Here is a 26,017-nt window from a genome sequence, read left to right as displayed (position 1 = left end):
AAACGTAGGTTGAAAGTTCATGTTCAAGTTCAAGTTCAAGTTCATATTGATTCGTTTTTTCCACAATATACAAACATAAATCTCACTTTCTTAAGTGACACAAACAATGCATACTATTATTGTACAGAGAAGTGTACAGTACAGAGAAGTGTACAGTGAAAGTGCGAGTTCAAGTGCTTAACACTTTCTGTACCAGGGATTTTGGACAGTGTGTACAAAGCTATGGGGTTTTCTGAGTCAGTCGTCACACAGAGAGTTAATCTTTGGACAAGATATGATTTCACCTAAAATGTCCTATCTGACCAAGTTGGAGAAATAATTATCTACCAATCAATTCTGAAATGTATAATAACGACAATGCCCTCTGGTCTCTAGTACAGTGCAGCTGTAATTACACTAAAAAGGCTACCCTTACTTTAACCCTATTCCCACGGGGGGGGGGGGGCATTTTGGCCCCCCCCACGTTTCGCGTGATTATACCGCAACGCGTGATGCTCTCGCCGCGACATTTTATGACTTTTTTTTTTCAAGTATCGCGCAACTTTTGAGACCAAATTTGTTGCTCCCGGGCATACCGTTTTGAAGCCATGCCCCTTTGAAAAAAATTCGTCGACCCAAAAATTGCTCAAAAACATGATTTTGTGTACAAATCCAATGTAAATTGTGTTTTTGCAATCAATTCATATGAAAATAAATATTTTTACTTTCAATGGTTGATAATGATTTATTTTAGCCTGATTATGCTTTAAAAAGTTTCTGCGACAAATTTTGACGAAAAAAACAACAAAAGCAAAAAGTAAAAAACAAAGAAATACATAAGAATTTCAATAAACAATAAAATACATAAGAAATAATTATGAAGCCGAATTTTTGCTTCAATATTATTGCTGAGGAATATTTAAAAGAGTATGTTCACCAAAAATTGGAATTCTTGGAGCTTTTCTTTTTATCTATAGGCAAAAAACATTTTTGCATAAATTAGCGTAAATTAATTAATATAAAATACACAAATTAAAAATTGCAAAATCTATCTATACAGTCTTGTAGATTACATTGGCCTCTACGTTAGTGCAAATTTTCGCGAGGATCGCGCGATCCACGACCGAGATCTGAAGGGGGGGGGGGGGCGAAAAGCCCCCCCCCCCGTGGTTTCAAGTCCCTCAAAAAACCCGGTGGGATTAGGGTTAAATAGGATGATAATAATTGGTTATTGTATCCGAAGGCGCTTCCTCAATGAAATATGAACCCTTCGAACATTTCAGAGGCTCTCATACGGAACAGGGTGAAAAAAATACATGAAAAAAGTGTAAACATGCAAACCGACAACACACACCACAATAAATCAAATGCCGTTTTGTCTTTTTCACGTATAATTTCTCCACAATGCAGGAGGAAAGGCTTTCAATAACGCCATTCAACAATTTGATTTTGCAATCTCCTGAAAGGGCAATACAAGCATCTGAAGAACTAAAGCAGAGTAAATTTCTCTCTCCTAAACCGACACTCAATTTCGGTAGAGGTGATTTACAAGACGTGCGTCTTTGGGCATATTTTTTGATTTTTGTTTAATATTACTTTTTGTGGAGATAATGAGAATAGGTCTTCTGCTTCGACTACCATGTCTCCTTGATATTTCATTAACCTTCAAAGATTTTCTCTTGATTCTCTTTTTGTTTGTTTTCTTTGATTGTTTTCCTTTGTGTGTGAAGAGTGCGAGGAAAATGATTTCCAGTGCGGAGGGACGGACATTTGCGTCAAGTCGCATGCGCGTTGCGACGGTTGGTTCGACTGCCCCCTACGAGACGACGAAGCAGACTGCGGTAATACCCGACCGTTTCTCCTTTTAGAAAGGATTTAGGGAGGATTTGATTGTCACTTTCATTCTCTGCTGCTCACGCTTTTCAATAAACTTGCCCTAACTCAAAGCAGAATTAAAGGACAAGTCCATCTTCGAAGACATGTCGATTGAGTGAATGCAGCAATATTTAACAAATAGGATAACACATCATCACATCCGTTCAAAAGTTATGAATTTCTGCTTTGTCACTGCTTGATGAGAAGACTATTACAGCTTGTGATGTCACATGTGTAAAACGATACAGAGAAGATTAAAAGAATATTCAACATGTTTTCACTTTTCTTGCATAACAAAAGAACGCTTGACTTGTCTGTTTCAGGGGGCAAGGGGGTGATTATTACCCTAAATATATGCCATTGACAAGTTGAGGAAATGTGCACCCCCCCAAAAAAAAAAAATCAAATTTTGTGAAATTCTCTGCATAATTATTTCCCTTACATCGTTCTACGCATGTGACATCATGCACTGTAGTAGTCTTCTCATACAGCAGTGACGGCGCAGATACTTTGAAAATTCAACTTTCCGTTCAAGAAACTTTTGAAAGGATTTGCTAATTTTCCACAAACTTTCACCGATGTGTTCTACTAATATTGCTGCATTCACTCAATCCATGTATAGTGAAGGTTGACTTGTCCTTTCACCAGAGCCAGTAGCCGCCCGTTTAAGGCGTGAATATTTCCGCCTCCCCTCTCAGATGCCCTTTAAATCTGTAGCTATCTAATTCTCATTCTTACTTTTAGGATTTATTTCTCTGCATATTAGAATTCAGGACGGGTTTCTTTCTTTTATAATGGATTCTGGATAAGTGAGGTTAGTTCCCGAAAAGCATATTTAAGTCTTGGAAGTGACTGCTGTAACTGACCCTTTTACACCTACATGCAGCTTCAGTTGCAAGTATGAGTGACACACTGGTATTACAAGTCCATTTCGAAAGTATTAGTTCCCTGCGACAATAATGCAAAGCGGCTTAATTCGTTTGATAACCGGCGGGCATAAACACAATTTACTCTTGAAGACCGTCGAAGTAAACGTTGCTGTTGTTGACTACTATACATTATGACGTCATCGTGATGATGCCGTCTCACGTGTCAATAACCATCAGAATCGAGAACGCGTCCATCCTGGGGCCCGTTTCATAAAACTTGTCATCAGTGACAACTGCCACATTTCTATGACAAATTTGCTCTCAGCCAATCAGATGCAAGGATTTCAGTAGCTTGTCACATCTATGACAACTTGTCACTGATGACAAGTTCTATGACACGGGCCCCTGGTTTTACCCATCGTCCTGTATAATAGAATGGCGTTCTCATCTGTATAATGGCATTCTCGTTTTACATAATTGTTCTTAACAAATCTTAGCACGCATCGTCATCTCCTTAAACTGGAAGAGGGGAGCTGAAATACTCTTGAGAATGTTTTGTTCGTTTATTTGTGTTTTCCAGCCTTTCCTTGTTTTTCCCCATAGCACATGACGATAAGAATGTTTATTCTTTACGGCAGATAAAGAGAAGTAATTTCTCATTGCTTGTGATGAAACCATTAAAGGCATTGTTTAACAGTTGCAGATAAAACAAAAACCTTTAGCTTTAGTGCTTCAAAATAGTTCTGAAATGTGAGTTAGGGATAGAAAATATCCATTGTGAAAAAAAGTTTATCAGTATAATTAATGTTAAGAATTGTAAAATGTACAAAATTTTAACAATAGTTATAATAAATCTGTTTCTAGACTAAACCGTCTTCAGTTATGGTTTAGTGAAAACAATGAGCGATATGTCCTTATATTTCAGGCTTTATTGCAAAATTTATTTTTTTTTTGTCCTCAAACTGAGGAATTTATTTAAATCAATTGTTCAGAATCATGCAAAAGTCAATACAAGCATAAAACAATTGCAATCACAGTTCAATTTATATCATATGAAAATTTTGTATGTAATGGATTTTATCATAGTTTACTCGAATACTTCTTTTTTTTGGGAAAATATCATTACAATATAACAGAAACATAACATAAACTCATATTTGATTTCTTTTACAATAAATGATGCAGAAAATCGCTGATTTCTGTATTCTTCCATGAGATATACCTTATAGATTGTTTATTCCACGAAGTTAACTATTGCGTTGATAAGGAAATAATCCTTCTTACAACTTTCATACCCAAATACTATGATTTTTTCATCTATGATAATATTTTTTCTTGAACATTCAAAGATAAAGGCGGTGTCACACCTGTCCGGGCAAGCTACGCGGGATTGTGGCGAGGAGGTAGTTTAAAGCACGTAGAAGATTTTCCGCGGGTGGACAAGAATGTTTGCAATTTTCGCACTTGTTTCTTACTTACTAGACGCGTGCTACTTAGCTTCTACTTGCGTGCGTTCCGTGTGACTCGCGTGAGAGCTTTGAAACCGATCCATTTTCTGTTACGAGCGACTTACGGGGATTGCGAAGTACGTGCTTTGGAGTTGCCTGTGAGGTGCTACCGGTAAGGGTTTCCTACTTGTGTTCTGCGCGTACCCCTACGGGCAACTCCCGTGACTCTTCCGGAACAAGTTTTGAGCATGCTCAAAGCCTTGTCATACCGTATCTGGGGAAGTTTTGCGGCTTGACTTGCGGGGAAACAAATTTGCTACCCGGTGCTCTCCGCAGTTGGCCCGAACTTGACAGTACCTAGCACTTATCTCGTCCTTAGTTGCCCGAAGGTTAGCCTTTTGTCAAGGCCCTCTCGCTGTATGGTGAAGAGAGCCCAGCTGAGTGGGGTTGCGCGAGGCGCGCTGGCGCGCTCGGCTGGGCTCGCTTCGCTCGCCCATTACAGCGAGAGGACCTTGACAAAAGGCTACCCGAAGGTGCGCACTCTAGTCCAATTTTCCCGCAGCAAAGTTTTGAGCATGACCAAAACTACATGTATTTCCGGATGAGTCGTGAGGATTACCCGAAGAGTTCCACGCAGAACACCCGCAGGAGGGCCTTAGCCGCCGCAATTCACAGGCATTTGACCCACTTGAAGTAGGTAAGTTGCCCGCTGATCTATGCCTATGTGAAGGGAGTGCGTGCCATTCGTGGACTCATTCTCTTCTTTGTCCTCTGTCCTCTGTGGCGTCGAGGACTACCTGGTCCCTTTCGGACAGGACTTCATCCGCCGAATGGACTTCAGCAGCAATTTGATGCATTTGCTGTTAATCTTCCGGGTTTTGTGGCTGTCCATCCACTGGACGTTCTCGATCTGCCCTTGTGCACTTTCCGTCTACGGGGCATCTTCACTTCTTGAAAGCTAGTTGACAAATGATTGTTTGCCCATCCACTCGAGCCAGCCTATTGTTCAGGCTAGCACTCACCTTGCAGGCGACTAGTACGCAGATAACACGCAGTTGTGGCGGAGGTACTTCGCAGAGCCCGTATGTCGCCCGTAACTGACATAAAAGAAGCTATCACGAAGCTATCACGTGACACACGCGCCTAACATGCAGTTCAACGGAATACACGCAAGAAGGACTTAGGTATCACGCGTTTATCATGTAATACCCACGCCAAACTCGCCCTAAACCTTGTCCAGCCGCAGAAATTATTCTGCGTGCTGAAAAATCCCCATACGCAATAAGCCCGCTTAGCTGGTGTGACATGGCCTTTTTTGGCAGCGGGTAAATAGAGTCAGCGTGCGCATCTCCGGGTAACTACTTATGAGATACATGCTAGGTACTGTCATGTGCGGGTCATCTGCGGGGACCTCCGGATAGCAAAAATGTTCTTCGGAAGTAGCACGCAAGGCTAGTGTGACACGGCCTTTAGGTCATTGATCCTTGCCCAGATGTTTCTTATTCTCGGACAATACAACAAATTATGCATAAAGGATTCATTTTTAATACAGAATTTACACTGTGCATTTGTTGTTATTTTCCATTTCAGTAAATTATCATTGAAAGGTACAATATTATTTATCACTTTAAAATTAAATTGTTTTATATTGTTGAGTTTCAGTTTCAACAGTTTAAACTCAAATACTGACACCCAATCAAATGTATACGGCAGGTCAAATTTACATTGCCAAGTAATGGTCATATTTGGTTCTGAAACCTTCGTTTCTTTTAAAAAAAAGTATAATACATTTTGGTTTTTTGCCCGAGGATATCAAAAACATTACTCGTTGACACTTCAAACATCTGTTGACTATTCATTTTATTTTCATTTTTTTTTTTTTGATTACGTATTTTTTCCAGCCTTTCCTAGTCGACGTGTCCACTGGTACATCTCAGGGCGCGAACGAGGTTCTCGTTTACTTAATCTCTGGCAACACATCCACTCACTTCAGCTACAGTTTAGTCTTTAGTGAATAATATGTGACATTTAAAAAGCACAATTGACATTTTCTGTACATGATGACGGAAAACAAGGAATATGCATGTGTATTCATGGATTATGATTACTAATTATTTATTTCAGACAACAGTATAGCTGGTAAAAATTTCTCGATCACGATAAAGTGTTAACAGATTTGAAACAGCAGGCATAAAACATTAGTCACACAAAAATCCTTGCTTCTACTACCAGGCACGGAGCGGTGTCCAAGGGGCTGCCAGTGCGGAGCTTCCCCGTTTGTCTTCATTCACTGCCCGATCAGCGAACCGTGTCATCAGCAGGATCCGCCGTGGTTGCCGCTGTGGGCGAACTGTACGGAGATATCTAATTGGCGCGAAGAGGACTTTGCATCCCTTTCTACAGGAACTAACATACTGTGAGACACTGGCACCTGTTGAATAGGCCAATAGGCTGAGAGAGCCTGGGCGTGTCACAAAGCCGCGGCGAGGGTTAGGCCTACCAGTAAAGAACAATTGAAATACTGAAACGAAACTGTTGCTCTTAATTAATTCAAGCTATGTATTATGTCATCTGCTCGTAATTGTATCGTTGGAACACGTTATCTAAGACTTGGTTCTCTTCTGCAGTGGCTCCTTCTAATTTCAAAAAATTCCATTTGTATCTAGACCTGATTAGGTACATGTAATCAAAACACGCCTAAGATTGTTGTATAATTATGGTTCTTATCAAAGTTGGATTTGGGGCAGGTGAGAAAATCAAACAACGTTAAATGGTCCATTCGTTGTTATTTCAGGAGTTATGCAGTCATCTACTGGTCATAAAACAATAAAATGATCTTGTGCTATAGTGGCACGCTTAACAAAATGTGATATTACGTGAGGCTAGTAAAATAATGTATGTAATATATACTCTCTTTTTTTTTTGGGGGGGGGGCTGACATGAACAGCAGACGTCTACTGTGGAGTTGGTGGTGGGAGAGGGGGTGGACGATTCGAGCCCTGACCTCATTTTTTAGGACACCTTGTACGCTCCTGGAAAATAATGTCACTATCAAACCTGGATGATTGTGCTTTACACTGATTATAACGTCCTCTAAAGCCTGCTCACAAATATTCATGGTTTGATATTTTATATTATGATATATAATATGATATTATATGCTATGATATGACATTCCCTATTCTATTGCAACTGACTGACAAATTGCCTTTCATCCACGTACTCCAAACATCGATCACTTAGTGTTTGAGTAGAGTTCGAGTAGCCGAATAATCGGCGTTTAAGAAAGCCAGCGGACTGCAAATTGTCAAGCAGTTGCGATGAAAAAACAACTCGACCCAAGAATTACTGATGATTTGAATATGCTATTTTGATTCTAAGTATACGGCCTTTAAACTTCCCTATACAGGAACCTGCGAATGACGCCTCTGCCAAACTTAAAACCAAGGGCTTTCCAGCACTTGGGAGAAGTTCACGGCTTGTAAGTAAACGTTTTAACAGTTAATCTTTTTTTTTTTGACTTGGTGAGGTCGTATCATCTCACCGTGTTTCCGTAAACGGCGCTATATTATCTCCGTCTTCATCCACGCCCAACAGCTCCATAACTTCGCGCGCGTAAAGGGGGAAGAAGGAATACCCAAAGAGAAAGAATGAACTTCGAAGCATTCAGTAAGAATTCGAAAATAGAGCCGATGGCTGGAGGAAAAAAACAAAACATAACAAAACATGCTTTTCGGCAATCGCATTTTATTTCTGACTTATGCAATTTGTTTCTCGTGATTTGCTCATGGCGTTAGTTAATATGACGAGTTATTAATATATTTCTTATTTGTTTATCTATTTTTACATTATTATTCCTATTTCTTTTCACTTTTTTTTGGAGGGGGGGGGGAGGTAAGTGACTGTCTTATCTTAGGTTCATTATGTTAAACCAGATAACCGCTGATGACGTTAGACAGATAGATGCCGAGAATTACAAATTCACAGTGGGTTTATATATATATATATATATACAATAATATATATACATATATACATATATATATATATATATGTATATATATATATATATATATATATATATATATATATATATATATATATATATATATATGTATTTTTTTTTCATGGAACTATACACGAAAATTTTTTGCATTTTGTATGTAATGTGATGTGATGTGTGTGTGTGTGTGTGTGTGTGTTTGAAAGATGACCGTTTATTTCAATTTTATTTCATTTCAATTTTCTGTCATTTTCCAACAAAAGTACAAAGTACAATAAAACATTTGAATCGGTTGTTGTGTTTTTTTCCCCTGAGGGTATGTTCAAGTAAGCTGGGGAGTAGTATGGGGGGTATTATGGGGTGCTTGGGGCGTATTTAGTTGTTCGTGTCGCCGCGGATGTGATATCGATGAGGGTATCGTTTGCTTGCGACATACATTTGTTCTGCAAGGGTTGTTCTGATAATTTGTATGCAGTAGGGTTAGTGAATTCTGATATGATGTACATCGTATACTATGTATGGTATAGTATAGTGCATGTCTGATAAGTAATGTAGTGTGGTTTGACAGACTAGCTTGGTTATGTAATTGTTTCAGGTAATAATGTAAGAGTAAAGGATAAGGGGTTTGTGTGTTCGGGGGTGGGTGATATATATTCAATGAATTCATTTATTTTCATTGTTTTTAAGGGTTTTTTTTCAGTTATGAGGGATATATATCATTTATGTGTATGTTTCAAAAATAGTGTATTATAATTTTCAATATCTTTGTGCATTGGAGCCCATGGAGGAACAGAATAATTGTAATAATGAATCTAAAGTCGGCAATCCATCAATTTTGAAATATTTGATTATTCACGTATGATTTAAGTTTTCCATAAATAAACAAAATAAATAAACAAACAAGCAAACATACGAAATCAATGCAGCACATTTTTATTTTATGATAAAGAAAACATAGTTTAAGAGAATCCAGTCATGATAGTTTAACTGTAAATAAACTGTATCAAGGAAAAGTCGTGGGAATGGAAGGAACTGTACGGCTTGTAGACTGCAGTCCCTTCGTGAGCACTTACAGTAAAGGGCGTTCTGTACAGGCGGCCGCTATGACGGGTTTGAACGGAGTCAATGCATTATGGTTTGTTTTCCCGATAATAGGGAGCTCACAGGGTGTCAAATTACGCATCTGGAGGCTGGACACCTCGACGGGATGGCGCGTCTAAGAATGCTGTAAGTACAACATCCAGTCTTTTATAAAGATTATGATAAATATTGTGGCATAGTGGATAAAACTCCTGTAGACTCCTAGAGGACCCAAAGTCGAATCCCGCCCAGTGCTTACGTCCTTGGACAAGATTTTTTATTTATTTATTTATTTTTTTTTACCCACGATGTCCCTCTCGATCCAAGTTTATAAACGGGTACCTGGCAACGCTAGGGTAATAATAATGGCAGGGCCCTCTATGGTAGAGCAGTGGCAACAGGGAAGAGACTACCCTGGATGAATAAGTCCTTATTATTACTATTATTGTTATTATTATCATTATTATCATCATTATTATTAATATTTGTATTAATGTTATTGTTGTTGTTATCATTGCTACTGATATTATTATTATTATTATCATTATTATTATTATTATAAACAAACACACATATAACTTGAGCATGTGCACATAACTAATTGATCGATGCTCAATGAATAAGCGAATTCATTACACAACTATTGATGATTATATTGTACTACATTCTAAGACTATGGTATAAGTTACACAAGAATTCTTCATCAACCAATTTCTTTATCTATTTAATTGATTTTTATCTCATTATTACGTAACCCAGAAATTTCGTCAGATTGGGCCAAAAGAAAATAGCGGACAGAGCCCTCTTTAAGTGTATCATAAGTACATCATAGTATCATACAAAGATAACAATAAGCTTATTAAAAGGAGAATATACCTGCACAAGGAATGCATGCTATCGAACTCACCTCGCTTTCAAAGCATTGTACAATATTAGGGCATGATCAATCTGCTAGTGTATAATAGCAGAATATTCATGAAAATGCTAAGTATGGACCAGTAGCAGGCTAAGAAAAAAAAATACCACGTGCCTAATGGCAAGATTTATTTATACTCATTTGTGATCTAAGTTTATGAGACCGTACCAGAAATGTGACGATACACATACAATAATAACTGCATCGTGAAAAAAAAAATGAGGCTGTATATTATGAGTATGAACATGTATAACGCTCACCGTTTTGTTTTTCTCCGATCTACTGCAGGAGATTATCCAATAACGGCCTCACCTATTTGCTGAATGGAACGTTCCGAGGGCTCTACTACCTTCAGTTATTGTAAGTGAGCTAAAGCTTCCTTGATTTATGGCTTCAATTTTCCTCGGATTCTCTCTGTTTCCATGGACACAAGTATTCATGATTCATAAGTATCTGCGAAAGGCCTTTATTGTTTGATACAAAGGCATAAAACATGTTACATTTTATTCCTGAAATTTTTGAGGGGGAGGGGTTCAGCACGAACTCCGCTCACAGATTCCGAAGGGGAGACTTTTTCACCGTACGAAGATTGCACGTGTTTTTTGCATCTACTGAAACAAATAACGAACTCTCGTATTTGAAAAGAAAGCGTGACAAGTTACCAAGATCGTCATGGTGTGTTTGTAGAGGGGTTAATCACGATCGACCACTACTAAAAAGTTCTTACCGAGCTGGTTTTAATTCTTATCTAACCAATGTAGCCTACAGCATCACTACCAAGTGATTATAATGCTGTCACTGTTCTCTCCTGTTATGACTATTCATGAGGCAGGTTCAAGAAAGCAACCAATGGCAAACGCATATCTATGTCATGTGATCGTGCGTTGATTTCGTAAACATGCACATGGTAGAAAAAAAAATCGTTGGAACAACTGCTCGTTCGTTCGTTTGTTTGTTTGTTTGTTTCATTAACCATCTGAGAAAAAAAAAAGTAATGACCGGATAGCTCATATTCAAAGGAGACTTACGGATGATTTTCAGATTTTTACATTTGAACAATTATAAATTAATCATACTGAGGACAAAGTTTCAGAATTTATGATAATTGGGATGAAGAATGAGAATATTTTTGAAATTGATAAGAAATTGCAATGAACAAGGATGATGACATGGCAGGGTCACCATAAAAACCCATGAGTTGGATTTCATGGAAGCAGCACAAAAGAAGAAGGCATGCATGGATTATACACAGGTGAACTCGCAAGCAAGCGGTATTGTAATGGAATTACAGTGCTACATTTCAGAAATATGTGAGCCTACTATGTTATCATCCTTGTTCAGTGTAATTTGTTTAAGGTTTTTCAAAATATGATTTCTCTGCTTCAAGAACCACAATAAATTCCACAAATCTATACATGGAGCTGTTGATATACATGTATGTACTACATGACGTGAAATTATGGAAATCGTCTGGAATGCCCCTTTAACTGAATTAGCTGGTCTACGTGTGATCTAGTTGGATGTGAGGCGGACCACTTCACCGGGTTAAGTAAGCACCCTGCTCTTTGCGATGAATGAAGCGGGAACTTTTACGTGCATGACTTAGGACTCTCTCGCACACGGGACCTCCATTTTAAAGGGATGGTACAATATTGGTGGAGATGAGAATTGGGCTTTTAACTTTTTTGCAAGATACCAAGAAAACACTTAAGAAATAGTACAGAGCATACCATTTTAAGAGGAATTCAAAGTTTATTTGATGAAAATCGGGTTTTGAATGTCTGAAACATCCAAAACAAAGTAAAACAAAGTGACCGTAATAAAATGTGGGTCCCACACTTTACTAGAATCGTTCTGTTTTGGATATCTCAGCCATTTCAAAACCAGTTTTCATCAAATAAACGTTGAATTCTTCATGGAACTACGTGCTCTTTCATATTTCATAGGAGGTTTCTCATTATCTCACCAAAAAATGTAGAAACCTGAAATTAGATCTCAACCAAAACTATACGATCCCTTTAAGCCCGATATGGATATCCGAGGGACAGAGTGTTTTGTCCCTTGCTAGAGTCACGACGGTGTGTTTAGACTCATCATTGCTCAGATGGGCTTGGGAATCGAACCCGGGTTCCTCTGGATCTTGGGGGGGGGGGGGCATTTCATGAAGGAACTTGTCGGATAAAATGTCCGACAAGTCAATTATATCCGACAAGTTCAGAGAAATCAGCCAATCAGACTAAAGAATTTCTCAAAACTTGTCGGATATAATTGACTTGTCAGATATTCTATCCGACAAGTTCCTTCATGAAATGCCCCCTGCTATACCAACTGAGCCATATCACCGCCCACTGTACTTTTAAGATGAAAATAATGATGACAGCAATATCTACAATGATTTTTGTGTGTGTGTGTGTGTGTGTGTGTGTGTGTGTGTGTGTGTGGCTGCGTAACCACCTTAAAATTAATCACTTGTACTTCAGCTCTGCTTTTTGTCTTTATTCTATCCAACACAGGTGGCTAGAAAATAATGACATATTCAGGATCGACGAAGGCACTTTCACAGATCTCAGGAGCCTTTACTTTATGTAAGACAATCATACAATGTGCATGCCTAACAAAGAACCGTCAATTCGTCTTTTCTCGATCTTCGTTTCATTCTCAGAATCTCTCTTTTCTTCGCTTTATCTTCAGATTTTGCAATTGTCTCTTCTAATAATGGAGCAAAAGTTCTGTCTCTAAAAAAAAAAAAAAAAAGAAATGGCCACTCATTAAGGGAGGGCGTTGAAATTACAACGACTGCGTGAAAATTGCATGTTTCTGGAAAAGCGTCTGTCTTTTCAAATTTATATATGCCTACTATGGATTCAACCCTTCAAGTTCCATTCATCAGCTATAACAACCTAGGATAAATAATATGATATTGCGCAACGTTACGCAAATCACGCAATCGCACGAATGTGGATAGTGGTGCTTTTATACGGATAAACCTCTCGAAAAGACAATGCCGCTACAATGTAGGAGAAATATGGGCATCCTCGTAATTGATTCTGAAGTACTCGGTCATCAATGAGGGCGTCTTCTCATCATTTTGTGTTGTTGTTGGTTTGTTTCACGTTGACTAGAGACTTTGAATGGAATCCGGTAACAGACTTCAGGGATGGAGAATTCGCTGACCTCGGTAACTCTCTAGAGCGCCTGTAAGTGATCTTTCAGTTGGAGTTGTTGTCGATGATGTTTATTAAGCTGCGTTTACACCAAATCCAGAACGGGTCACGGGACTGGGTTTTTGCTATTGTGCGCCAAAAGGAAACATGTCGGATTCTGTTTAAGCAAAAATAAAAATCCGTAATTCGGTACAACATCACCCAAAATTTTATTATCATGTCAAAATTAAGAGCGACAAAATCAACAGTAGAAGATTAATTTTGTAACAAATTTATTAGTGGGGAAGTGATACAGAACCAGACATGGTTCCTTTTGGCGTACCATATCAGAAACCCGGCCCGTTGCCCGTACCGTACTTGGTGTAAACGGACAGTCATGTTTCATTCTGATTGAATAATGTAGGCCTACATGATTTATGCTTAAAGATTCCTTACGATTCATTCTAGAGCGGCTTTCGTGCTTTTTATTGTGTTATCTCAAGATACTTTCTCTTCCTTTTAACTGATTTTCATTTCCACCCTATGTCGGTCCTTGGCCTTTAAATGGTACATCCCGCTATCATGTGATTGTCTTTAAGATGTATTTTCTGGTCAGCTCAGCTCTTTACGTTAAGCAGGTTTCTCAGCAGGGCCACTGCCTAGGGCGTTCCAATGAACGACAGACCTGTAGGCCTCAATAGTAGTGTTCATCAAAGAGCCTTATCCGATGGCCAAAAGATAGTTGGCTACCACGAAATGCGGTAGGCTCGTTGTGAGCATCACTTATCTGATAAATAAGCAAACACTTCGGGTTTCACGCAGTGCAAAAAAAAAAAAAAAAAAAAAAAAAAAAAAAGGAAGGAAAATAATCGTTGTTCCGTCGTAATCACGGTGTAATCATTTTGGGATCTGATCGAATTTCTACTTCGCTTCAACAAAATTTCAAGCAGTAGTTTCCTTAAGCACGTACAGGTTCTAGGATAATTACCCCCAGGACATTTACGTCAGTCGCTTCCACTGATCTAGCCAGTTTTTAGAATGGGGGGGGGGGGGGGGTATACTATTATTGTCCTGATTCTGTTTCGATATTCGTTGTAATAGTCGAACACATTCTTATTCTATACTCCCCCGTTTCTTTAACAGGGTTCTGACTCGCACCAACCTCACCGCCCTAAGACCAGAAATGTTCGCTGGGATCGCCAAGAAGCTATTGCGGCTGTAAGTTGAGCATGAATACCGAGTATTCAGGATGATTTCTCCAGCCCAAACTGGATCAATACGTCATATCGAGCTCCTTGACACGAGCCCCCCCCCCCCCGCCCCCCTCAAGCCATATACCCTATAATCTCTTGATCGACGAGTTGTTTTTCGTTTTAAGTTTTCGTTCTCACTTTCAGCTCAGTTCAATTTTATTTCTGCATTCCGTCGTTAATACAATCTAACAAAAAGTCGGCATGTTTTCCAAAATTTATATACATATGCTACAAATAAATTTAACATATTATATAAGGAAACATATTGTATAAACTTAATATATAAAGAAAACATAATGTTAACTTAATGCGCACAAGAACAGGAATCACTATAAGTAATTTTGATAAAATGACTGAAATGGCGAGGGATTCTTTATGAAAGCATGGCTTGATGACCCCAGGTCATCAAACAAACAAAACGAAACGACAGAAAAGGGCAACACCTTTTAACTGTGAAAACATTAGAGAAATACAATACTTGTAGCCTACCGATTGGGTATTTCAAATTTTGAAGAAACGATTCTAAGTAATATGAAACGTCGTTGTTCTTATTTCTTGATTTTTTTTTTTTTTGGGGGGGGGGCATAGTCCACTCTAACTATAACTGAACCGAGTGTGTATATTAAAATAAAACTCGATAGACACATCATTGTGTGCTGCGGGAAGCATTGAGCACCTCTCCTCACACTAGTCTTGAGCTGGGTGTATTATGTCCATAAGATATTGCGATTTTCTTGGAAGCAAAATGGTCAAAAAAGCTGGCGATTGGCTAGTCTTAAGGTTGTGTTATTTGGAAGGAAGATAAGAAAATCATTTTAGATATTTTTGAAAAGATGAGATCGTCTGATGATTCTGTCTTTGTTTGTTTGTTTGTTTGTTTTTCCTTGTATGTTTGCAGCAACCTCCAGAACAGCACTGTTCACAAATTTGAACCGGGAACTTTCTCCAACATGACACAGCTAGAAGACCTGTAAGTTGTATCAAAAACGTTTCATTTTCAGGGATACGATTGTCGAATTTCTTCTTGAATGAATGAATGAATGCTTTATTGATCATCAAACTTCGCAGCCGAATGGCTGAAGTTTAACATGGTCACTAGTTATCACCTGTGTCTTTGCTTTCGTTTGTGGTGAGGAAATGGAAACCTTGAATTGCTTCATTGCGTGATTCGAAGCAGCAAGTTGCAATATGAATAAGAGTAGTTAGTATTCTAAACCCCATTATCTGTAAACATTTGACATGGATATAACACGCCAATGTTTGATTATTTTTGTGTGATTATGACCCATCCTGTATTCTAAGATGGACGTCATTTTGTTTTGTTTGTACCATTATCTCTATTTTATCAAAATCATCAAATCATGAAACAAGATTGCTAGAAAGTTGCACGGAGTCATTTCATCCACATGATTTAAAATGCGACTCCAATACTCCACTCAGTTTGACTTAAATGAATATAGTATATTATTTTAATGAATATTGAATATTAGACGAGCAGGATGATAGCAATTTTTGTAAAAATTATAAATCATAATAGACCAACGAAAAGATGTGATGACAATGGCGGATCCAGAGAGGGCGCCCCCTCTTTATTTTTGGTTAAAACAAAAGAAGTAAAAAGAAAAGGGGGGGGGGGGGGGTGCGTGCAACCCCTTAACTTTGCAAAGGCGTCTCCCCTTTACGATATTCCTCAGATCCGCCCCTGGATGATGTCAGCATTTCAAAATTCTTATTCTTCCAAGAATTTGTAAAGGATTTTTTTTTTTGTTGGTATTATGATCTTTTCTACTTGGATTTTTTTTTGTTTGTTTCATTTCATTTTCTTTGATTTTATGTTTGGATCCTTTGTTCTAGAATTCTGTCATCAGTGGCGACCACGCCCACGCAACTTTACCCAGGGGTGTTTGATGGGCTTGATAGTCTGAAAGCTATGTAAGTTTGCCCTCTAACTGTCGGATCTCTGAAGTTTTAAAGGAGAAACCCACCCCAAAAATGAATAAACTTCAAAACAAATAGAAAAAATATTCCCTATAGGACGATACAAAAATCACAAAAATCGGATAAGAAATAAGAAAGATTTAACATTTTGATATTTCACTTTTTTTTTTGGTAAAATATTTCTAAACCAATCCTAATGAATATTCAAATCACCAAGTTGACGATGTCATGCTCTCACAATTTCTTATTCATTTCATTTTAGAAATCATAAAAATCTCGTATTTCAGCTGTATAAATATAAGATTTGTCTTAAAAAAACCACTCAAAATAAAAAAGAACAAATAATATTTCTTGGCATAGAAACATGCTTTGACTTGTAGAAGCTAAAAATAACAGATTTTCCGAATTTCATCTAAAACATACATGAAAAATTGTGAGGGTATGATATTATCGACTTTCTCATTTGAATATTCATAAGGACTGGCCAAGAAATGTTTTCCGAAAAAATGTGAAATTTCAAATTATCTTCCTTATTTGCATCATTCTGTAGGGAATATTTTTCTCTTTCTTTTGAAATTTATTTATTTTTGGGATGGATTTCTTATTTAAGAGGTATCTTACTGAGTGAACACTGTTTTTTTTTTTCGAACAAGAGAGGTGATCCTTGTTTCGTCAGGGATCATAAACGGTTGCAACCAAGTTCGTAAAATAATGTTCATGTCGTAAAGCAATTTCAAACATGTTCAAAATTTCTTTGCGACAAAGAAATGTAAAGAAATTGTTTGCGACAATGAAAACTGTTTGTGAATGTGATTGCAACTGCATGTGAACCATGACGATACCTAACATTCGCAAACTTTCGTTACCACGCATATGTAGATTTTTTTAACGTAGTATCAAGTAATTATCAGAGAAACAAATGGAAGAATATGAGGTATAGGTGGAAGGTCGAGAAGGGAGTTGCTGTTGATGTTGTTGTTGTTGCTTTTTTTTGCTGAAAAGTTAGTTTCAAGCTAGTGAAACTAATGCGGTAAAAAAAGTGGAGAAATAGAAAGTCTGTATATGAGTGCACATTAATTGTGTGTGACTGTGTGTGTGTGTGTGTGTGTGTGTGTGTGTGTGTGTGTGTGTGTGTGTGTGTGAGGGGGAATTCAAGCATAGGTTAGAGTAAAATACAGATCTTCAGGAGGAGCGAGGTTTTTTTTTTTTCAGCAGTCACTAAGTTGGTTTTTTTTTTAATATACTTATTAATTCTATGTATATACACATAATCATGATTTGTATGATAATGTTAATCACTGTTCTCACATACAGTATAGTAACAGGAAACTCTTTTGAAATGTTGAGACTATTGATTATGTTACGTTGTCTGCCTGTAATAGGTATACTAACGATCCACGGCTGTGCTGCGTGGCTCCGGACCACGCCGAATGCATCGTGGAGATACCGCCTCATCCGCTCTTCACGTGTCGTCGAACTTTCCTCCAAAACACCGCCATCAAGATCTTCATCTTCATCCTCGCCATCAGCGCGTTGGTAGGCAACAGCCTGGTGATCATCAAGCGGATTCGGACGGAGGTATCCAGCGATGTCGCTCGCGTACAGTCGATTCTCATCACAAATCTGGCCGCATCAGATTTGCTCATGGGCCTGTATATGCTGCTCCTAGCCATCATGGATATATACATCGGGGAGTCGTACTTCTGGGAGGGGCGAGCGCAGGAGTGGCGGTCTAGCACCCCCTGCCAAGTTTTGGGTTTCATGTCAGTTGTCAGCAGCGAGACCTCTGTGTTTCTCCTCACCCTGATCAGCATCGACCGCTTCATCTGCATCATGTTTCCCTTCAGCACCAAGCGCCTCGGACCGATGAGTTGCCGCATCGTCGTCAGTTTCATCTGGTTCCTCGCTCTGTTGATAGGCGCCGCCAGCATCCTCCTCACCATCTTCGATCCCGACTCCTACAACCTCAGCGACGTCTGCGTCGGTCTGCCCTTCATCCGCAAGTCCACCAACCCCGAGCTGCAGCCGGACGACCGAGCCCTCAACTCGTACAATCTGGCCCTCTACCAGATCGCGACCACGTCCTCGATCTCCACCTGGCGTTTCTCCATCGTCCTCTTCCTCGGCATCAACTTCTTCAGCTTCTGCCTGATCGCCCTCTCCTACATGCTCATCTTCATCAAAGTGCGCTTCGTGCGCACCGAGGTCGGCAAGCGCACCAACAAGTCGGCCGGGGAGGTGAAGATGGCAATCCGGATGTTCCTGATCGTCGGCACCGATTTCTTCTGCTGGATGCCCATCATCGTCCTCGGGATGCTGGTGCAAACCTCCGGCATCACTGTGACGCCCGACGTCTACGCCTGGCTCGTCGTCTTCGTGCTGCCCATCAACTCGTCCCTCAACCCGTACATCTACACCATCATTCACATGATCTCTAACAAGGAGAATAAGTAACCTTTATCACTTTACAGTGGCGGATCCAGAGGGGAGCGCCCCCTTCAATTTTGTAAAGTCCCCTCTCCTTTACGGAATTCCTGGATTCGCCCCTGCAGCAATGTTCAGGGTTAAGGATGAAAGCGTAGGCAAAGTAGGCCTACTTGTAAAATAGTCAGTAATCTAGTAGGGTTAGGAAAAGATTGTATCAAATTGTGGCTTTCACTTGTTATTGCTCTGCTCTGCACTATGGCGATAATATTATTTGGCAGCTATGGTCTTTTAAGTTTTTTTTTTTTTAAAGTAATTCTGTCTCTTCACTTTTCTCTCTCCTTTCTCTTTCTCCTCTTCTTTGTTCTCTTATTGTTAAAACAAAGATGGCGAATTCTTTGAATGACTGAATAAAAAGCTTGTTCGAATTTACTTTATTCAGCTGACAATGTTATTTTGTTCTGCCTAATGTTTATTAGGAAGAAGACATGATGATATACTGAAGAAGCAAAAATATGCGTCAGACACGTCACCCAGTCCCCGTGGGGGCGCTATTTCTTATATGGCGGCTAGGCGATCATGTCCTAGCTGATGCAATCGATTATCAGGAAAGGAAATCTGGGGGGGGGGGGGGGCATTTCATGAAGAGTTTTGGTCGGATATTTTTCTGACAAACTGTTACAAGCTATGGAAATCCTTGAATCTGATTGGCTGAGAGCAAATTTGTCGGACAAAATGCTTCATGAAATGCCCTCCTGATGTTGGTGTAAGTCATCGCTCGTCTGCCGCACAGCACGTAAGATTAACTCGTCCACTCATTGCCCATACATCTTTACTTGCTTTAATGTGGTATGTTAGTCCTGAATTCAATGACATGGATGCACTTTTCAGGTGGTAAAACATATCTTATTAGTTGTATTTGTGTCAGTATAGTTAACAATGATTATCAATAATAGTAGCAGTGTTGGTGCTAACGATGATAATGCAATGGTTTCTTAGATACTTTTCTACAGTGTTCCAGGTTTGTTGTTGATATCCAAAGTGTTATCAAATGTGAGGACAAAATCTTGCACAATGGTCAATACACTCGTTTTTATGTCCGTACACTATTATGTATGTATGTTAGTAACACATTTTCATGCACTTTCCGTCAGAGGGCGCCGCGACGTCAGATAATGCGTTGAAAGAATTCATCTTCTTCAGTTACCATTTGTGTGCTCTTAGCGCCGATTGGTACAGAAATACCTCATAGCGTTGTACACAGAGTACAAAATCCCTGGCACACGGGTTGCAAGGGATTAAACATCAACACACAGTGCGTTCACCGAGTTGCCTACTTCATGCTTGCCTCTTGACAAGAATCAGTCTGGACTGAAACTAACTGCCGCCCATCAGCTTTTGGTCTGTACTGTGTCGGGCGTTAATTCATCCACCTCAATAATAAGCTTCGAGGCCTTGTTAAAAGGCTTACAACGAGGATCGTGTCATGCGGGGGGTCAGTTGCACGTTCACGTGATTAGGGAAGAAACTAGACAGCTTTGATATTAATTATAATGTTGAATGATGTCACTTTAGTAAAGTCAGTCTTCAGGTGTCTTTTACCTATGTTGTGTAGTAGAGGTTTTTGTCACTCATCACATTAAACTACGCCTCTTAAATTTCAATATTGTTAATGTTTTATTCGATGAAACTTTTTTTTTGGGTGTTAAAGTAGATAAAATATTATGTGAACGATTGTGTATATTTGTTTGTGTGTGTTGATCACACAGCGACTCTGAAACTGTTATAGTCCGTCTACAGGTGTCTTTAGCCTCTGTAGCATAATAAAGATTTTTATCACTCCCCACGTATGTTGTCTTTTCAATTTTAATATTGTGAATGTTTTATTCGACGCAACTTTTTTTTTTTTTTTTTTTTTTTTTAGGGGGAGGGGGAGGGGGTGTTAAAGTAGATATGTGAGCGATTGTGTATTTATGTGTTTGTGTGTGTGTTGATCATAGCGACTCTGAAACCAACATGAAATGTCTATTCCTTCAAATGCCTCTTCCTTCACACTATATAGAAATTTTATCTCTGCGGATAAAGGCAGACATGAGCAACGCTATAAACACAGTTGTACACGAAATAATTATGCTTATAAAAACAAGTGGTTTTGTATCTCGAATGGTATACACGTTTGATGAGACTTTGAATGTATTAGGAACTACAAAGCACTAACCATTTTCATTATCATGATTTATGTGACCCTGCGTCACAAAACCAGCAAAAAGTCGCCAGACATGGATTTTTAGGTACAGTCTGCAAGGGCCGATTCTGAAAGTGCAGACTCTAAGCTTTAAAATGATTCATAACTCAATTCAAATGGACTCTCCTAACCTATCTATTGGTAAGAAAGAACACACTCTGGAAAAGTGTGAACTGAGAAAAGAGGCTCTAAAGTACAGGGTCTATTCAAGCACTTAATCTTTACCAAAGCCAGCAAGCTGTGCGATGAATAGGACAAAATACAGGATGTAAATCACCGGAGCAACAACAACGAAGGGATTATCAGATTAAGCTCAAATCAAGCTAAAATTAGGCATGTTTTATTAACACATCCCGTCCATGGTTAATGCCAATTTCAAGGCAGTAGCATTATCCTGTCAAAAGTTATTAGAGATGAAAGTGAAGTGAGCAAAGGATTTTCGAGAAATGAAAAGGGGCCTCTAAGACATACCTGGTCTCGAGACTTTACAAAGAAAGAGTTTTGGAAAAACTGCCGAAAACACACTTTCCCTTTCACTTTATGATTCCAAACTTAAGTATAATCTAGAAGAAGAAAAGCTCTTTAAGAAAATATGAGAAACTAAAAATTGACTTGGTTGACCGGTTTCGCCTTGTTTTTGAGTCCTCGTGTGAAATCAAGTGGTGCAACTTTTTGTTGGTGTTGTGATGCATGGTCACACACACATTATATATATATATGTATATATATATATATATATATATATATATATATATATATATATATATATATAATATACTCCTAGATGGGTCATTTGGAAGACATTTCCATTTGTTTTATATGCAAATTTATTATTACATGTTCAATGGCAGTTTACGCAATGGAGACACGAAAATTGTCTCCTTAATGACCAGTTGTCTCCCTAAGGTGCCAACTAGGGATATATATATATATATATATATATATATATATATATATATATATATATATATATATACATACACTATGTATGGGCCATTGATGGTCTACATAAACAGTGTGCCGTGATTAGTCACTATGCAATCATGTGACTAATGCAGTGAGACATGAAATCGTTATTCACTCTACTACCTGCAATGATGTCACATCGGGAAATCTACCCCCCTCAAAAAAAAAAAAAAAAAAAGTGATGGCCATGCAAGTGTCCAGCTAGTCCCGATACGGGACTCTTTTTTTTTTTCCTCTCTCACTCTCTCATGCGCCCTCATTTCCAAGCATCGCGAGTCAACAAACCGTGCAACAAATCCCTGTCTCTCGTTATACTACACGCCCTAAACGATGGTACTTCCGTGTCTGATCTTGCTAGTAGGCCTACACACCGTATGCGAAGACAGTCCTGGCAGTGGACTAGTGTCCAGCATTCACACGATGGAAAACTATCATTTTCTAGCATTTGCACCTCAAGACTGCTCTGCTTTGTAGTATGAACAACAAGGGACAATTTTTTTTTTCTTGAGGAATTTTCAAGTATTTTATTCACAGGAAAACTGCATAGGAAATACTGTCATTTTGACCAGACTTGTTTTTTCTTCTTCTTCTTCTGAGCATTCACAGAACACATGGCATAAAATATAATTCATTTTCAATAATATCTTAACCACCTTCCTTCCAAACGCCTTTATAGATCTATCCACTACATTCTTTGTAAGAAAATTCATATAGCAGTGTATTTAGGATGTATATACATACATACATATACCACTGAACTAAAAAATGAAGGAATTATACATTTCATAATAATTCATAATGATTGCTTTAACTTCGATAATCTAGTTAAGCCCTGTAGTAGATTACGTAAATATATTTGGCAAATATGTTTTTATTGTTTTTGTCACATTTGTATACAAAGAAGGCTATGTACAAGGCAGAGATGTATACAACGTGCTTTGTAAACATGATACAGTACAGTCCAGTCCATATCACCTCTATAATCATCTATATATAATATACCAGTGGATATAATTTTGGACACACATTCACAGGCTACATACACTGTGTCAGCTCTAACACACATCAGCCTCCATATCCTAGCGACATCTTGCAGTCATAATGCAAGTTGAGCAATTTTGAAAATTTTGGTTCTCCTGTCCGTAGCTCCTTTAAAACAAGCACGTACAATGTGCCTGCATGTAATCCCTCACCTCCCCCCTATAAGAATTATTAATAGACAAAACATGTTTAAAGCTGCATTCTGTTCTTCCTCTCATAAAGTAACAGCTGCATAGCAATCATTACATCCAGTTCCTTACATGACGATTTCCTTTAAAGCTGTATGGGTTTTACTTTGAGACATTACACATTTCTTCTCAAAAAATATCTATAACCAAGATACCAATTCAATAGAGATACAATTCAAAGTGGGCAGTTTTGTGTTAATTTCACATTCAACCTTTGCCAAAATCCAACATTACATATCGTCGCTGGGGCGACAAGACCTCGTATCTACAAAATGTCAAATGTTCAGGAGAGCCAAAAAACATGGTGGCCAAAGCACTGTGGCGAATGGGAGTGCCCCTCCTTTGACATGCCGTGGTGGCTTCATTTTTGGAGTAAGACAGTTGGGATTTGGACAGGACATCACTTAACCCATTATTTGACCATTAATCTAAAAAAGTCATTTTCACCAAAACTGCAGATACAAGGTCTTGTCACCCCAGCGATGATATCTTATTTTAAAAACATTATGTATTTCTTCTAGGAAAAACATCTATTTTTTTTTTTTTGAGGGGGTGGGGTGCAATTTGGAAATCATATTTCCCCATTTTGGTAACTTCAACCACTCATAAAAATTATTATTATTGATGCACTCCTAGCCCCATTCACACATAGCCCCACAGCTAAATTTTCATATGTGAAACACCCTCCGGACAACACACAATGAAAGATAGACTTTGCATGTTCCACCGTATCTCAGATCTCTGCTGCAGTTCTTTCGAAGCAGAAAACTCGAAAACAGTGGCATCATATCAAGTTTGGTATATTCACACAAGATATGACAAGTGAAAAATATGGATGCAGAATATTCCATATCCACATGTTCACATTGGCAAATTTACAAATATGTCACTTGGCAGTTGTGAGAGGGTTTTTTTTTTTTTCATCAGCAGACAATGAAAGCACTAATGCCACTTGCAACAGGATTTGAATAGAATGGTATATATATATATATATATATATATATATATATATATATATATATATACCCTTCATTCATTCACAATATATGCAATAGGTATAAAAAGGCAAGTTGCATACAAATACTTATACATGCCCTGTACAGATTTGAATTTGCAGCTGAGTACAAATTTAAAGAGATACAAGCCGCATTGTGCCGAGACAAAAGATTGCAGACAACTATTGCTCTCAAAATTCCTGTGTGTGCAGGATTTTCCAACAATATATTTTCACCCAGACTGCCCTTGTCAGATACCCCAGCTCCCCTATGCTTTACATCAAAGGGAGGGGCTTTTTAGTCCCCCTCCTAATTTAATGCCAGCCTACCACACATTCCAAGATATATATCAAATACGTTTCATTCCTGTACATTACTGTCAGTTTTGCGCACACCTTGACACCCACTGCACCACCAGGTGTATGAGTGCGTTTAATACTTTATGATATCAACAGACATTCTTTCAAATAGAAATGTTTCCAATCACAAGGAATAATAATAAAAAAAAAATCATATTTTGATATTCAATAGATGTCCGTATGTGTATGAAAGCATGCACATGACACAGGTCAAAGAAAGTATATCTGAAGCAATGCAAGAGTAAAACTAATAATTTAAAAAAAAAGATTGACTGGCAATCTGATTTGGAGAAAAAAAAAAGAGGATCCTGAAAAAGTTACAAGTTAAAGAAGTGCAAAAATCAATGAAGGACATGTCTATGTTATTTCATGTCTTACAGTCATCCAGGCTATTAAACAAAAAAGTAACAATTCCAAGAAGATGTCAACACTGTTGCAAGAATCTGCTAAGTTTTGGTATGCCTATGAATATCTGCTAAACCTATACATGTCTCCACTTACTCAAAAGTTAAGCTGATTCTAGTGTTTGGCTTTGGTTCTCTTCTGCATTATATCAATATTATTGCCATTAGCATTTTGTTGCACAATTAACATTATTCTGATCTTTTGGGAGGAAGTCAATTAAATATAGACGACTCTTTCAGCATCAAAGTTAATCCTGATATTCTTGGATTTGCTGTTGTTGTTTTTTTTGTTTGCTTTGAGCTCTGGATAGATTACAAAATACCATTCGTTTTATTATCATTATATTTGTTTGTGTGCTTGTGTGTGTGTAATCTCTACATATCACATTCCCAAAGATGGCTTGAAGAATTGCTTGAAGCTGGTGAATGTCTACGACAGCAAAAAGAAAACTAAATGAGAAAAAATTATGTTGGCATAGTTGATTCCAGGTAAAGATTGCATCGTGTGCATACATGCCTAGGGCGCTCGCTGAAAAGTCAGTCGGCGGTTTCGCAGTGGCACATTTTTTGTGTTTTGCTTCCGAGAGAGAGGGGGCAGACTTCCCCTGCAATAATGAAATGCTTACAACACCAGCGGGGCTTATTTGGCAAATCTTAAAGAACTGTGCCAGCCACAAGACAAATTCTATGACAGGGATATCTAACATGACGGAAAACAGAAAAAAAAACCCTACCCTAATGAAAGCACCATCTTTTCTCTATTTTTAAAGTTGCTCACTGAAATTACTATAATCATTATCTCATTTTCTTTTCTTCTGGGAATATCACCATTGATTTTCAAAATGGAAGAGAACCCAATGTTACCGGGGGAGGAGGAGGTTCTGTGACAAG

General features: G+C 38.4%; 1 protein-coding gene across 1 annotated transcript; it reads left to right on the top strand.

Moving 5' to 3' along the window:
- Positions 1-4,772: 4,772 nt before the first annotated feature.
- Positions 4,773-18,958, top strand: LOC140239637 (G-protein coupled receptor GRL101-like). The gene is made up of 9 exons (XM_072319467.1): positions 4,773-4,864; positions 6,404-6,523; positions 10,459-10,530; positions 12,684-12,755; positions 13,293-13,367; positions 14,457-14,531; positions 15,465-15,536; positions 16,421-16,498; positions 17,887-18,958. The coding sequence occupies exons 1-9, from the start codon at positions 4,773-4,775 to the stop codon at positions 18,956-18,958; spliced, it is 1,728 nt and encodes a 575-aa protein (XP_072175568.1).
- Positions 18,959-26,017: the final 7,059 nt, after the last annotated feature.

Source organism: Diadema setosum, chromosome 16 (genome assembly GCF_964275005.1).
Source record: "Diadema setosum chromosome 16, eeDiaSeto1, whole genome shotgun sequence".
Classification (NCBI taxonomy): domain Eukaryota; kingdom Metazoa; phylum Echinodermata; class Echinoidea; order Diadematoida; family Diadematidae; genus Diadema; species Diadema setosum.
Note: the sequence above shows the minus strand (reverse complement) of the source record. Positions and strands in the feature narration are given on the sequence as shown.